Here is a 17136-nt window from a genome sequence, read left to right as displayed (position 1 = left end):
ATATTTCAGACTGATAAAAATAAAAACATAATAAATACCTGTGTATTCACGATTTAGCTTAACACTTGGCTGTCTTCAGTTTTCCTGTTTTAAGAAATAAAAAGGATGTGGTCAGAACTCGTGAATACTGCTCAACCTTTGGTAACCAGTATCACAAATATAAGAAATAAATTTGTATTTATTCTCATGCCTATTTTTATTACATATTTATACATTCATAAATATGTATTAGGAATATATTCAGCTCAGATATCAAAGCCTACTGTGGTAACAGACCAAGTGGGTTTATGTTTTATCTCACAAACTCCCTCTGTAGGATTCAGCAACTTGGTAATAGTAGAGCCCAAGACTGCTAATAGCTTGCCTTTTCTTCATGTTTGTTGCCTTTTGTTCACCACGTGCTCCACATCTAGCCATCACATCTGTGCACTAGACATCTTTAATTTTTTGAGAGTAGAGTAATATGTTGTTAGATTTTCTGATAATTGATCAACCTTTGCATTTCTGAATACTACTTGCCTGTAGTTCTTTTTTTTTTTTTAGATATGTGGATAGATCCAGTCAGTTAAAATGTTGTTTAGAATATTTACAACTATTTTGATTCAGTATTTTTTGTTTTGTTTTCATAATATTATTTTCCTATAGTTTAGGATGGTTTGAAGTTATGAGTTAATAGATGTACAAATTCGGTTCTTTCCTTTGTTGGTGAGTGGCTAATTAATACCACTAATCCTATTTCCTCGTCTGTAACAGTGATGGTAATTCTAATTTTTGTGTAGTTGTGATGTGAAGCAAGACTGCAAAGTGTCTAAAGTAAAGCTTGGTAAACATCTGTCAGTGAATAATTTTATTATAACCTACATGTACCAGTAGCTATTGGTAAACAAATAGTTGTTCTTTGTAGTTAAATGTTATGACAGATGTATGTGCCCAGTGATGTGGTGTTACAGAAAGTGCAGGAACAGTGCTTGGGTAAGTCAGGAAGGGATTCATGGAGAAGGGCAGTTGGGGCAGATTTAGATTTTCTTGTAGATGTTCAGGTCAGAGTTGTTATATTTATGTCTGTTTCGCCACAGAAATTACAAAATGGAAGAGCTGAATAACTTAATGACATCATAGATGACTTTGCAAATGTATCAACTGAATAAACAGGAAGTTCAGATTACCTGAGAATATGGCAGAACAACTATAAATTGAATGGACATTATAGCAATGGCAAGAGTTGGAAATAGGATCAAATTTTTACAGTTTATGAAGTTTATCAGTATATTATTCTTTATTTACAAATTATTATTTGTAAGTAATTTACACTGCATTCCTTAGTAGAGGCATTTTTAAGGTACAGTTGATTTTCTTTATAGTATTGTCAAATATATTACTAAGCATCTGATAAATGGGTACAGAACTGAAGAAAAACTTTACAGCACCTGTTTTTTGTTTGTTTGTTTTGTTTTTTAATTTTTTCTCTTGGATGTTAAAGTTTAAAATGCCAGTTAGATCTCAGGGAGGTATGTGATTTGCTCAAAGGTACAGTGTATTTCCTTAGTGATGCTCAAAATGATGGTTTCACTATTATAAATGAAATTGACAATTTTATATGAACTTGAGATTTTGATGTTACCTGGTTGCTTGGGAAGTCAAGTTGTAATTTGATGCAGGATTTTATAGTACTAGAAATGATAATATAGTGGCTGGATGCTGACTTGAAGTCTACACTGTAAGATAAGTATTCACATTCTGTAATTAATAACACAAAATTAAATGGCTGACTTTAAAACATGGGGAAGTGCATTGGACTATTTTTAGTCTCTTGTATTCTTCTTTTTCTCTACCAAGTATGTTTCTCTGTTTTCCTTTATTTGCTCACCCTGAAGGCAATGATTTCTATATAAGTGTAGAGTAATCTTAACATTTAAGCAAGTCCTTCAAGTTATTGAACATTTCTTGAATACTGTGCCTACTTAATGTGAGGTTTTGTTGTAGGTGCTTTGATGTAGTTACACTCTTAAATGAAATCCATTATATTAAATTGTAGTACTTAGGCAATTTTAAATTTGTCTCACACAAATTGTTCCATTTATTCCCCCAAAAGCATATGGTAAATGGTTATCTGTATTTATTATAAATTTGTTTGATAATTTGGTAATTTGAAAGATGGTATAATGCAAAAACAAATGATCCTGCTCTTATAGTCTTAGTATGTTATTTAATCTCATGTATCTGAGTTTCTCTGTAAAATGAGGAAAATACTTGCAAGATTCATTTTGGACAATTTTAGATACTATGCTTGTTAAAAAGCACACCAACAGAGACTGGAAGGGAATATGTAAAGGGAGAGATGTGATTGGGGAATGTAATAGTATATGATTAAGTTGAATCCTTATTTTTGTACCTTTTTATATGTGATGCTATCCTAGGAAAGTTTATAGCACAAATATTTTACATATTTGTAAAAAATTATCATAATTACCAGTTAAAAAATCAGTTAGCTCATCTCCATGCAAATATAACATGTTTATAGTAGCTGGGCTATGTTGCTGATAATAACAAATGGAATGAACTTAAGGTAACACTGATGCTGGGTTATAATATTATGGTATTTACAATTGCAGATCAAGTGTTCAGTAAAATGAACACTTAAAGTTTTGTATAACATGAAAAAGTAAATTTGACTGTTTTGAACATTTCAATATTAAAATATAAACATATATTTATAAAATATTTTCTGCTAAACATTGAAGATTTAACTGATCAAGGAACTCATTTGTTAACTTGGAAATGCAAGCAGTTGATGGATATTTTTATTCAATTTTCAATTTAAAAATTTCTTATTCTGATTTAGGAATTCCCCAGCTACTGTGGTGTAGGTTATTTGTTAAAAGTTATAATTTACAACCCTGTAATTCTCAGTATTAAAAGTATTTAGTATTAGAAGTAAATTTTGTATTGAGAATGACTTATGATTATAGTCATCACTCAACTCTGATTTTAAAAATTTGTTTTGTTAATCAGTTACCAGTTATATCTTTACAGTTTATTGTACATTTCACATCTTATTTTCTCTCAATGTAACTGAAGTAGGAAGGGCAAGTATTTATTACTAATATAGAGTATTCTAATAACCCTCTAAGCATCATATCTCTTTAAATGTGTTGCAGTTGAAGTGCCAGGTGATAGAACCAGTTTTCTGGTTTACAGTCTATCTTGTTTGGTGTTTTATGATAGAACATTTGATACTCAAATGGTTGAGTATCTCGACTAGCTTTCTTAAAGGTCTGGAGATACTAAGTTTCATTCAAGCCTTTGAGAGTTGATTAGTGTATATCTTATTCTTTACTGATATTTTATCTTGACACAACTAAACTTATTAACATCCGCCTAGAAAGATTAGGACAGGCAGTGGTGTAAAACGGAACAGACTTGAAGATTTGGGAGCTAATGTTAACTGTTCAAGAGTTTTAGCCTACGAAATCATTTAAAAGTTTATCAGTTTTACATTGTACATAAAATATGAGTACTACACTGTACATAAAAATAAAATAAAGAGGTTATTTGTAAACAAATTTAATTTTCAGTACGGTGTAAGAAAAGGACTACTTTTTACAAGTTTACACTCCAGAAGCGCACCACACATGTTTTCTGAGGTCTCTCCATGTGGCGCAATTATTTGTGCACTGGTTCAGCTAGTTGATGGAGAAGCGCTTAGGTTTCCTGTCCGTTTCCCTTCTAATGCCATTTCTATTGAGGGGTGGTGGGGCCTGCCAGACCAGTGACAGGCCAGACATCCAGCTGCATTCACTTTCTTCAGATGTTTTCTATGTTTTCTCCATGTTTTTCAAATACCTTTCATGTAGTTTAGTCACCAAAAGATCTGAGTGCTGGCTTCATGGGTGGGCAAGTGTTAGTTAACTATTTTGGCTCCTTTGTTGCTGCCAGCGTGAGGCCACAGTTCTCTCCTCCAATCCTGAGCTACCTTCTCATCGGGGTGGTCGGCCAACGGCCAGCGTCCTATGATGACTACGTCATCACGTGCGGACTGTATGCGCTGGAAGTCGTGTCGCGTCTCTGGGCACGGAAAACACGCGTGCGCGGTTGCTGCAAGGCAGTGGGGCGAAAAGTTGGCCTTGTGTGTTTTAGTGCCCCAGAGAAGTCCATCGTTTTCAAAATGCAGTACTCTCTTCGTTGGAAAGCCAACAGTAGCCATAAATGGTGTTTGCTAATGTTTCTCCAAAACAAACTCCCAGACTCCTGAATATCGCGGTGCTGGTTCACTTTTTAGAAACCGCTTGGTGGTGCGAACATGTGTCTTAATCAAAGATACACTGGAGTAGGTTGTACGGGAGAGTGAATAGTTAGGCAAGGGTATTAACGTTTATGAAGCAACATTATCTAACTTAGAGAGGGGCGCCTGGGTGGCTCAGTTGGGCGTCTGACTTCTGCTCAGGTCGTGATCTCCTGGTCCGTGATCATGTTCGAGCCTCGTGTCAGGCTATGTGCTGACAGCTCAGAGCATGGAGCTTGCTTTGGATTCTGTGTCTCCCTCTCTCTCTGCACTTCCCCTGCTCGCACTCTCTCTCAAAAATAAATAAACATTAAAAAGATATTTTAAAGACTGTTTTGGGGAAATAGATATTACCAATGCTCATTTAAAAATTTGAAACCCTGAAAAAATGTTTTCGATCTTTATTTCTAAGAGCCTGTAGTTATTTTCTTTTTCTTCAAATGTGGACTCATAACTTATCTTTTCTCTGATACCATGAAGATTATTTTCTGGTAAGATGTATGGATCCACTGCATTATATTTAACGAATGCAGTATATGCCTGTAGCATACTTTAACCAGAGATGTAATAATGGTATATAAATTAATTCCATTTTTGGTAAGAAATTAAGACTATTCTCTCATTTATTTATTTCCTAGAGTGATTTATCATTTATTTAGTAAAGGAGACTTAGGGATAAATCTACTTTCTGGGACTTTATAAGGAGTCATTGTGGGGTAGTAGAAGAACTTTGTTTAGGAGTTACAAGACTGCTCTGAATCTTCTTTAATAAGTAAATACCTGTTTGATCTCTCCCAAATTATTAATCTCTGAGTCTCCATTTTAGCATCTGTAAGATGAAGCTAATTTTATTAGGAAAGATTGAGATAATTTAATGGAAAAGTTCTTAGTAAGTTTAAGAAAAATCCCAAGGTGCAAAATATTTTTACAAAAGAATACATGTTTACATGTTAGATATAAAGTGAGTTTGAAAATGAGAGTTCATTGCTTCTCGGCCTTTTGGCTAAGATCAAGTGTGAAAATGAGAGTTCATTTTTATTCAGACCTCAGTAGTCCCACCCCTGTTGAATTATTTGTAGAATTATCACAATTCCTAAATGATTCAAAACCCGAGTTCTCTAAGCATCATGTATAGACTAAGTAAAATGTAGATAAATGTTATTCAATTAATTAATTTTAAGCATTATTTAATTTATAGAAGTTTTTAGTCATGTATTTTCCTAAATAATAAAAGATTAATTATATGTCCCATACTGTTTTGTAAATTCTTTATAATCATACAAGTAGACTTTATAGTTGAAGAAATCAGAAATAATAGCCATTGTAAAATTACTTTCACTCCTAAATTATTAGTCTTCCACACACCTGTGTAAGCATCAGATAAATTACTGAGGCAGTGTGGTATAGTGTAAAAACACTAGCCTGATATCACTGAGGCCTGGGTTTAGGTTAATTCAACAAATTTGTATTGAGACACCTGTTTTGGGGTATGAGCAGTGACAGAGTACAACATTGTATCAATATTCATGCTCACCTTGAAAGAGGCAGTTAAGCTAGATTCTGAAACATGGGTAAAATTCCAACAATTAGAGGCCTTGGGGAAGGTTACATAAAGGTGTGGAGACAGGCATAGAATAGGACAGGACCTGGTTTTTGGATGTTAAGAAATTCTGAAGTTGGAAATGAATAATGGTGAGTGAGGATGGGAAAAAAGGATGGAGTCAGCTCCTGGGGTGACTTGAAAACAAAGTGTAGAAGTTTGATTGAATATCAAGCTGTACTAGGCTGCTTAAGATTTGTGATCAATGATTGTAGCAATGTTTTCAGGAAGATACTAGTATTACATTACTAACTTTATTCCTTAAACTCAGACACACTGACTTTGAGGTCTTCTGAAGATTAAAATTATTTTTTTCTGCTCTCAGGCTATTCTTTGAATTCTATGACACAGGTATAGGTTCTTTCCTTCCTTTATTTGGGAAAATCAGTGATGAGAAATTTATGCTTTAAAGAAATAGTGGCAGCTCCTTTACTTACTCTTACTTTGGTAAGGAATTTACTTCTGGCCTTTAAACAATGGATTTTTAAAAAATGTTTTGTAATATTGGCTAAGTTTATTTGAAAAGATTTTATTATGTCCATCCTTGATATTATTAAATGTTTTTGAGTGAAAACTATATAAATCTATTTCTTGCCATCTGAGATTCACAGTACAAATCGGAAAGGAGTTATAGATCTCCTGACGTTTTGTTCTAGCTCCAAAAGTCTATAATTCAGATGTATTTTAAACCTTATTTGGGTTTATTTAACCCATGAAAACTGTTCAAAAAAATCACTTTTAAGTAAGTTTTTACGTAACACCTCAAGTTGTTTTCAGAAAGAGGTAAAGAGTTGTTACTAGCGGGTTTCTCCTTTTTAGATGGAGAATGATTACTGATAATGATTTATTGACCTAATATTTTTCTTTGGGAATTTGGGAATAGACTTACAGGGATTTTTCTGCTCCTAAATTGGTTATCTTTATCAGTATACTTTCACTGTTGGAAGTACCCAGAAAAATATTAGTAGTTTTTTTGAAGACAGTAACTTGAACTGTGATTCATTTGAGCTAATACTGTTTCTTTCATTTTCGAATAGTTGGAATAGATAATGGTAAAGAAGCAATTGAAAGTGCGGCTGCATTTCTCTTCAAGACATTTCACTTGAAGGACTCTGTCGGTCACAAGGAGACAAAGGCTATCAAACAGATGTTTGGTCCTTTTCCATCATCATCTGCCACTGCAGCTTGTAATGCTACTAATCGAATTATTTCTCATTTTTGTCAAGACAATCTTACTGCTCTTATCCACATGACAGAAGAAGAATATGGTGATAGAGTTTTATTTGGTAAAAATTTAGCATTTTCATTTGACATGCATGATTTGGACCACTTTGACGAACTGCCAATAAATGGTGAACCCCAGAAAACTATAAGCCTTGATTATAAGAAGTTTCTGAATGAACATTTTCAGGAGCAGTCTACACCAGAGCTCAAGCCTGTGGAAAAAACAAAGGACTCCTTTTTGTGGTGTGAAGTTGAGAAGTACTTAAATACAACTTTAAATGAAATGGCTGAAGCAACAAGAATAGAAGATCTTTGCTGTACCTTATATGATATGCTTGCTTCTGTTAAAAGTGGTGATGAACTTCAGAATGAGGTATAGTTGAAGTTATTGAAGTTTTATATTAATGTGAATTACTTTAGTAGCCTTTTAAAACATGGATAGTTAGCAAAGATGGTTTAATATTGTGCTGCTATAAATACGTAGCCAAATGGCTTATATAGTAGGCATGCGTGTCTTTCCACTTAGTAGTTATAGGAGGACTGTGTGAGTGTGATGAATAGCAGAAGACTCCGAGGACAAGGTGTTAAGGTGTCCTCTTGTCCTGGTTATTGGGACAGTCCTGGTTAAATCTGTTGTCCCATTATAATAACCAGTAGGGCCCCTTCTTCAAAAAGTGTATAGGTTTAAATAATAAGTCATATGGCTACTCTACTAATAAAGGTTAATGTTTGTATATTGTTTTAGATTTCTAAGAGTTCTTTGATGAAAATTTAATTTCAAAATATTAGACATTTAATATATTGAATGACTTAACTGATTTAGAAAAATATTTTTCACTAGTTTCTATGTTTGAAAGAATAAGCTTTGAAAAATAGACTGATCCAGAAATAATTGGTCTGTTTTGTATTATGGAGTAAAGAACTGTCTTAATAAGTTTTTTATATCACACAAAGGAAAATGTTATTTTAATTACTTTCTATGCCATGATTTAGTTATGTTACTCAAAATGATGAATTACAGCTACATAAAAGTTTATCTTAAGGTGTTGAGTTTTGCTGTCAATATTGGCATTATATTCCTTTCCTGTTATAAATTTAAAATGTCAATACAATTTTAATACTGGATAAATTGGGTGAGTAACATTTTTAATGAATTAAGAGAAGTGGCATATTGTTGTACAAAGGACACAGGCTTTGAAATCAGGTAGTCCTTCCTTTCCCCCTTAAAATTGGTAGTAAGACTTTAGGTAATTGAATTTTCAGAGGCTGTTTTATTGTTGGGCTGTCACCCAGGGCTATGAATGCAAAGATAATAGAATTGTTATAAACCTTAAATGAAGTATCATATGTGAAATGGTGAGTAGCATTTAGTAAATACTTATTACATGGTAGCTGTGACTATTGTTGTTATTTAAAAAAAATTTTTTTAACATTTATTATTGAGAGACAGAGAGAGACAGACCATTAGCAGGGGAGGGGCAGAGAGAGAGGGAGACACAGAATCGGATGCAGGCTCCAGCCTCTGAGCTGTCAGCACAGAGCCCAACGCGGGGCTCGAGATCATGGCCTGAGCCAAACTTGGACGCTTAACGGACTGAGCCACCCAGGTGCCCCTGTTACTATTATCTTAAATCACATGGAGTATCAGTCAGGAATACAGAAAAAAATACTAGTTATTTTTTCTTTTACAGAGAAAATTACTTAGCTAAACAGATATTGGAGGACTGAATCCATGGTAATGATATTATGACTTTAGGTTGGAAATAAGTTATTGTTATTGTTTTGTTATTGTATTGTTCTGTGATCAGTCTCATTTATCTTGACTTTTTTACAATTTAATTTATATTGGGGTGGTCTACCTTCATAAATGGATTTTTTTTAACATTCTGAAAATAATAGTATTGTTTTAAAAATTGTGATTTATAAAGAAAATTCTATTGATACTTGCTTATCATAATTGAATACATAGAACTTTTCTTATTATGATTATAGTAAACCAAAGATTATAAATGTATAACTAATTTTATTTTTGAGTTAGCCAAAAAGGAAAAAAAAAGCTATTCTTTTCACTTCTGAATATCTACAGTGAAGTTTGTTATTTCTTATTTCCTTGCCACAGTTTTTAAGTAGTAATTGAATCTGATTGTTGGAGGGAGAATGTTTTTAGTTCTTAAGATTTTTTTTCATAGTCTACCTCATTACAAGGTCATACTGAATTCATGCATCTATCCATTCATATACTTGTATGCTTACCATATATGAAGTACAGTGCTAGTTATTGGACATAAAACGATGAATTAAGATAGCCACCTATTCTCAGGAAATTAATTGTTCAGTAGGAGGAGACATATTATTAAGTAAGTGTACTCAAATACCACAGGTATTGTGATACTACAGCTGACCCTTGAGCAACACAAGGTATTAGGGGCACTGACCTGCTGCACAAAGGTCCACTGTAACTTTTGATTTCCCCTCCCCCCAGCAAACTTAACTACTAATAGCCTACTGTTGACTGGAAGCATTACTGATAACACAAAAAGTCAATTAATAACATATTCTGTATATGTATTATATACTATATTCTTGTGATGAAGTAAGCTAGAGAAAAGAGAATGTTATTAAGAAAATCATAAGGAAGAGAAAATACATTTACAGTAATGTATTAATTGAGAAAAAAGCCCATGTATAAGTGAACCCACACAATTCAAACCCGTATTGTTAACAGGCCAACTGTATATAGAGAGAAAATGGGGGGGATAAAAGAACCAGTCATAGATTGTGTGGAGAGCTTAGTATGGTAGGCAAAGTATTCATAGAGGAGGTTAATCTTGAGCCAAGTCTTTTTTTTTTTTTCAATTATTTTTATTTTTTAATATAATTTATTGTCAATTTGGCTAACAGTGTGTAAAGTGTGCTCTTGGTTTTCAGGGTAGATTCCTGTGGTTTATCGCTTACATACAACACCCGGTGTTCATCTCAACAAGTGCCCTTCTCAATGCCCATCACCCATTTTCCCCTCTCCCCCACCCCCCCATCAACCCTCCATTTGTTCTCTGTATTTAAGAGTCTCTTATGGTTTGTCTCCCTCCCTCTCTGTTTGCAACTATTTTTCCCCCTTCCCTTCCCCATGGTTTTCTGTCAAGTTTCTCAAGATCCACATGAATGAAAACATTTGATATCTGCCTTTCTCTGACTGACTTACTTCACTCAGCATAATACTTTCCAGTTCCATCCATGTTGCTGCAAATGGCATGATTTCATTCCTTCTCATTGCCCAGTAGTATTCCATTGTATATATAAACCATATCTTATTTATCCATTCATCAGTTGATGGACACTTAGGCTCTTTCCATAATTTGGCTATTGTTGAAAGTGCTGCTATAAACATTGGGGTACATGTGCCCCTATGAATCAGCAATCCTGTATCCTTTGGATAAATTCCTAGTACTGCTATTTCTGGGTCATAGGGTAGTTCTATTTTTAATTTTTTGAGGAGCCTCCACACTGTTTTCCAGAGTTGCTACACCAGTTTGCATTCCCGCCAACAGTACAAGAGGGTTTCTACACATCCTTACCAGCGTCTGTTGTTTCCTGAGTTGTTAATTTTAGCAACTCTGACCGGTGTGAGGTGATATCTCAGTGTTGTTTTGATTTGTATTTCCCTGATAATGAGTGACGCTGAGCATCTTTTTATGTGTCTGTTGGCCATCTGGATGTCTTCTTTAGAAAAGTATCTATTCATGTCTTCTGCCCGTTTCTTCACTGGATTATTTGTTTTTCAGATGTTGAGTTTGGTAAGTTCTTTATAGATTTTGGATACTAATCCTTTATCCAAATCTTGAGGCAAGTCTTAAAATACACTAGATTTAACTTCTTCAAGTGGACCAGAAAGGTAGGGAACATATTTGAAATGTGAGCAAGAACATGGTGTGTTTAAAGAGCTGTAATCTATGTAGTGAGGGTGGAGATGTAAGAGGAATGTGGTTGAGAGACAAGTGGGGGTGGGAGGGGGGTGGCAGATGAGTAAGGGTCAGATAAAGTAAGGCCTGTACACCTTGTTAAGGTGTACGGTTAGCCACTCTACAAACCAATAGATACAACTTGTATGGTCTGGTTTATTGATTTTTCAGTGTTTAATGGACAGTTTGACATGTACCAGTGGCTTGAGTAGTGGAGTTTTAAATGATTCATCTGGTGTTTTGGTTTTTTTAACTGTGAATGAAAATAAACAATTATTATGATAAGGTTTATTTTATAGGATAAGTTATTCATAGTTTATATATTAGATCCCTTTCTGGGCAATTGCACTTTGTTATAGCAAATTTTCCTTATAATTTTGAAGTGATGCTTCAATAGAAAAATACTGTTTCATTACAATCACTCTTGACCAGTGTTATTTTCACTTTAAGGCGTGCTATACATTATGTGTTGTCTATTGACTTTTAAATTTCTCTCCTTTAAACCTGGAAAGAATGTAATTAAAAGAGTAATCAGTTTATGTGATAGCATGGTTAATTTCCATTTCTTTTTGAAGTTTTAGTTGACTCTGTGGAATAGTAATATTTAAATAGCCATGCTCTGTGCTGTTGCTCTAGAAATTTAGCAGAACCATGGGAAAATATTTTTACATGTAATGTAAAAGGGGTATGTAAAAAACTATGTCTATGCTGAAGGCATTCTTCTTCCTTAACATAAGGATTTCCCAGTTCTGAATTTAGTTTATTGACCTAACGACTGGTCAGTAAAGCAGTTTTTAAGAATTGGCTATTTAAAGTTTATTTTCCCAAGACCTTTATGTTATTGTTGAACTAGTGTTGGAAGCATGGAAATAAAAAGTGTGTGCATATGATGACATTTACCACAAAGATTCAAAAGAGAGGTTCTAGTCTGAAACATGTGGAGAGAAATAATGCTAATGACAATAGTATTAACAATAATGGCAATATTTGAGTGCCTACTGTTTGACATAAGGCATTATGTTAAATGCTTTATGTGCATCACTTCATGTAATCCTTAACAGCAGTGCTGGATTAAAAACTGTTAGAAACATGTCTAAAGCACTGAAAAGGTTACACTTGGAGACACTTCACTTCCCCGCCCATAAGTGATTAAACAGAAAAAAAATCATACTAAAGTGAATATAGAAAGTCTAATAAAATTTCTTTTGTACTAATTTATAGTTAAGGTGATGGCTTTTTCAAACATCAAATTCATTAAAAAAGTTTTTTTTCATTGTTATCTCTGCTTTGCTGGTACTGTGTGTGTGTGTGTGTGTGTGTGTGTGTGTGTGTGCGCGCGTGCGTGTAAATTTCAGTTTGTTAACATACAGTCCAATATTGGTTTCAGGGTAGAATTCAGTGATTCATCACTTACATACAACAACCAGTGGTCATCAACAAATGCCCTCCTTAATCCCCATCACCCATCTAGCCCATCTCCCACCTGTCTCCCTCCATCAATCCTCAGTTTGTTCTCTACTATTAAGAGTATCTTATGGTTCATTTCCCCCCCCCCCATTCCCCCCCCCACCCCATTCCCATATGTTCATCTCTTTTGTTTCTTAAGTTTCACATATGAGTAAAATTATATGGTATTTGTCTTTCTCTGATTGACTTATCTCGCTTAACATAATACAGTCCAGCTCCATCCATATTGTTGCAAATGGCAAGATTTAATTCTTTTTTAATGGCTGAGTAATATTCCATTGTATATATATACCACAACTTCTTTATCCATTCATCATTTGATGGACATTTGGGCTCTTTCCATAGATGGCTATTGTTGATAATGCTTCTATAAACATTGGGGTGTTGGTACTTGAAGGAAATATTTTGTTGACTTCATGTGTTATTGCTTATTAGGAGGATGTAGCTGTTTTATGGAAATGTTAGGAAATTTCTCCAAGGTTACAAAATAGTGAATCCAGGATTAAATTCAGACATTCTATCTCCACTGTAGTGTATTTTCTTCACCAAGAAATAAATCTGTACATTTTTCTGTATTTGGTGCTTTGAAACATAAAACATTTTAAAGATATTGAGGAATCTTTGGCATTTACTCTAATTCACAATTTCTTTAGAAACAGTGTTTTTCCCTTTTAGAGAGTTCCAAATATGGAATTGGCTGAAGTAAGAGAAAAGGATGAAACCTTATTAAAGATGAGTTTTAGTATTTCTGCAGATAATTAGTTACATATGAAGTACTTATATGTATTTGTGACTGTTGTACTAATAAAATAGCTTACTTCTTAGATTTCCCAGTACCATCTTCTTTATATTCCGTACCCGGCACCTCTACGGGCTTTTCTTCTTTTAACCTCTCACTCCTAGTAATCTCTCTGTTAAGGCCACACTCGTTATAATTAAGCCTTAGAATTTGATTGGGCTGGAGAGTCTTTAACCTTCTTTATGCTCTTGAGATATACTTATTTTATATATTATTTAGAAAATATTCACTTTTCAAATTTTTTTTTCAACGTTTATTTATTTTGGGGACAGAGAGAGACAGAGCATGAACGGGGGAGGGTCAGAGAGAGAGGGAGACACAGAATCGGAAACCGGCTCCAGGCTCTGAGCCATCAGCCCAGAGCCTGACGCGGGGCTCGAACTCACGGACCGCGAGATCGTGACCTGGCTGAAGTCGGACGCTTAACCGAGCGCCACCCAGGCGCCCCGAAAATATTCACTTTTCAAATGTTTATATATTTATTTTGAGAGACACAGAGAGAGAGCCCACACATGTGTACATGCCTGAACGGAGGAGGTGCAGAGGAAGGAGAGAGAGACTCCCAAACAGGCTCCACTCCATCAATGCAGAGCCTGATAAAGGGCTTGATCTCAAAAACTGTGAGATCATGACCTGAGCTGAAGTCAGGAGCCAGATGCTTAACTGTAAGCCACCCAGGTGTCCCTTTAAAATATTTATTTTAGCCATCAGCATTTTAGCATTTTAGCCATCAGAAGTAAATAAGACTTGAATGTTCCATGTTATTTTCTTCATGAGGACTCATCCTGATTGGTACAGATATCTTCCTGTTGTTGATGTTCCATAACCAGAATTGCAGCAATAGGTTTAGTCCTAGTGGGATCATATAATGAGCTTTCAACAGAGACTTTACCTTTAAAAAGTAGTAACAGCAAGTCTACTATGTGTTCAGTGCCAATTATGTGTGGACCTGGACCAGGCTGTCTCTTTTGACATAACCAGTTTCTTCATAGTCCTGCATGGTAGCGGTAGAATCCTCTGTGTAAAGGTGGAAAACAAAACAAAGCAAAACTGAGGCCCATGTGTTTCCTAAAGTCATAAAGCAAGATATTGGTAGAAATTTGGGGACTTTTTCTGAGCCTAGGCCTGCTGTTCCATCTAGTATGCCATCAGATTCTTTGACGAGAAGGCCACTGACTGATCAGACTCTTTGAACGAATTTCTTTTCTTACAAAGCCGGGTCAAATTCTGTCCCTGTTTGCTTACTTGTGGTTGACCATAGGCAGATTCCTAAGCCTTTATGAATGTCAGCTATTTATAAAATATTTTCTTAGAAATTTTGCTTTGGGGAATTGTGAGATAATATATATGAAGTACTTAGCGTAATGTTTCACAGATTATAGGCTCTCAAATGTTAGTTTCTTGTCTTTCATATTAATGAGCATCATAAATTTATGCATATCAAAGTTTTATTAGAGTGTATACACTATAGATCAGCATATAAAATTTTATCTATACCTTTTAGAGATGTTTCAAGTAATAAAATAGCTTAAAGGCTAGGTCTTAATTCAGATAATTATTTTTACAACTTTTTTTTCTATTTTGCTTTTGTAAATCTCACTAATCCTAAAGAAAATCTTTTTAATTAATTTTTTGAAGTGAGTTCTGATTATCAGTCTTGGATAAAATAGAAAAGATGTTAATAGAAAAACACTTGAGAATATTGGACACCTATTAAAGATGTATTGGAGTATACATATCTTTTGGTACTCTTTCAATATTAAATGCTATTTGCAGAGTTATCAATGCTGATGTAAATACTGATAGAATTATTGTGTAATCAGTTCTTAGGAAAAGTGAATTTTGAGTTGTATTGATATGATCATAGTTTGCTTTTGTGCATATGGGGCTTAGTCTTTATAGCATTTGTGATTTGACATTTGCTGTTAGCATTATCTCTTGACTCTTTGCAGATGGTGTTACTTGACCCATGCAAGTTCATTTCTGAATTTAACCCTGTTCCAGACATGTGCCTGATCCCAAGGAATAGGAGTTATTTGGTTAGATTGTCTTCTGAGGGAAGACTATATATATTTTTTAATATGTATTTGCAGTATAAATGATTCCAACATTCTTTGAAATTTTGGTGTAGAATAATTAGCATGGATTAATACAGTGGTTCTTGGGAACATTTTGTTCTCAAAACTCCCTTACACTCTTAAAAATTACTGAGGACCTCTTAGAACTTTTATGTTGTTTATCAATATGTTCTATTGATGTATTAGAATGTATTATTAATACATTAAATGACTTAAGTATTATAAATTAATACTAAATCTATTAATATAAGAAAAATCTCTTATATTAATAATACGTAATCTGTTGTATTAATATAAGTAACATGTTTATGAAAAAAACTTTTCTAAAATAAAAACATACATAGTTTGAAGAATGGCACCGTGTTACATTTTTCCAAATTATTTCAATGTCGAGCTTAATAGAGGACAACTAGATTCCCATATGTGCTTCTGTATTCAGTCTGTTCTGATGTACATTATGTAGCCTCTGCAAAACTCAACTCACTTTATTATACTCATGGGAGGATGAGAATGAAGGAGGCAAAATAATATTTTAATAAACTATTATACTAATATTAAATTTATTACATTAAATAATAATGTTATTTATTTTTAATAATAATTTTGACTCCATGGACCTCTTAAAAAGATCTTAGAGATTTCAGACCACACTTTGAGAACCACTGATTTAATGTATATACTACAATTTAACAAGGAGGATATACTGATGGTTTTGGTACCTAGAATACAGGATTTAAAATTTTATTGTGCTGAATGATACCATTAATGCTTTATGAAAAGATTTTTCATCTATTTGATGTTGTACATTCTTCTTGGTACCTTTAGCACTGCTGAACAGTAAGAAGGACACTGATATCAACCAGGTTGGAAATAAAATAGTGTCTTTTTAGTTATGAGGACCAACTATGTGTTACTTTTTCTATAGTCTTTCCACCAGTGAACAGAAGAGCCCTTCCTCCAACCAACTTTGAACAGAGAGCTGTCACTGGGTGAAATTATTATTTTAAGACATAGAGAATCTTTAGAGTCTTAGAATTTTTCCACCCCATGTAGTATTTGTGGATCTAGTGTTCCATCAAAATGATGGTGCCAGTATGATAGGTCTACTTATTCTAATGAAGATTTTATATTTTTCAAAAGGCATCCCGTCCTTTTCTTGAATAATTCTTTCGTAATTTACTTATTTTGTTGAACTCATTCCATTTCTGTTGTATCTGCCATTTCGTCCTGAATTTGTACAGTGAGGCAACAAAATTGTAGGTGTCTACTCTTTTATATGACTGTTTTAGACATATGACAGCAGTTACATTTTCTCTTCTTTACCTTTTTTTTCTTTTAAATATAAAACTCTTTCAGTTTTCCTCTATGTTGACATTAATCCATTATCAACTTTGCATACAGTTGTTCAGTGCTCCATAGATATACCATTATGACTTGTAGAATGCTTTCATCATCTTGTCTTAAAGGATATTACTTTCAGCTACTTTGCCAGTCTACAGACGGTTAACCTAATAATCTCATAGGAAAATGAATTAAGACTATTTTGTCATGACTTTGTTTAGTGAATCCTGTTCTTTTTTGTTGTTACATTACCATGTGTGAATTTTAAGCTTACAGTTAAGTTTTCACAGTCCATCATTTTTATCTTTTTTGTTTTCTTTTTTAAAATAAGGGAATTTTGCCTTTCTCTGGCACTTCTGTTTTTCTTCATTATTTCTCAGAGATAG

The 17136-nt window shown here is 33.9% G+C and overlaps 1 protein-coding gene across 3 annotated transcripts in view; it reads left to right on the top strand.

Moving 5' to 3' along the window:
• The window catches only part of ASCC3 (activating signal cointegrator 1 complex subunit 3), a 369269-nt gene that overhangs the window by 30126 nt on the left and 322007 nt on the right, over window positions 1-17136 (top strand). For all 3 annotated transcript variants that reach the window (XM_040474260.1, XM_040474261.1, XM_040474259.1), the window contains exon 4: window positions 6920-7479. In XM_040474260.1, the coding sequence (XP_040330194.1) occupies window positions 6920-7479 (560 nt within the window). The remainder of the gene's footprint in view (window positions 1-6919; window positions 7480-17136) is intronic.

Source organism: Herpailurus yagouaroundi, unplaced genomic scaffold, assembly GCF_014898765.1.
Source record: "Herpailurus yagouaroundi ecotype Mexico unplaced genomic scaffold, PumYag 139, whole genome shotgun sequence".
NCBI lineage: Eukaryota > Metazoa > Chordata > Mammalia > Carnivora > Felidae > Herpailurus > Herpailurus yagouaroundi.
This window is presented reverse-complemented; position numbering and strand designations above follow the sequence as displayed.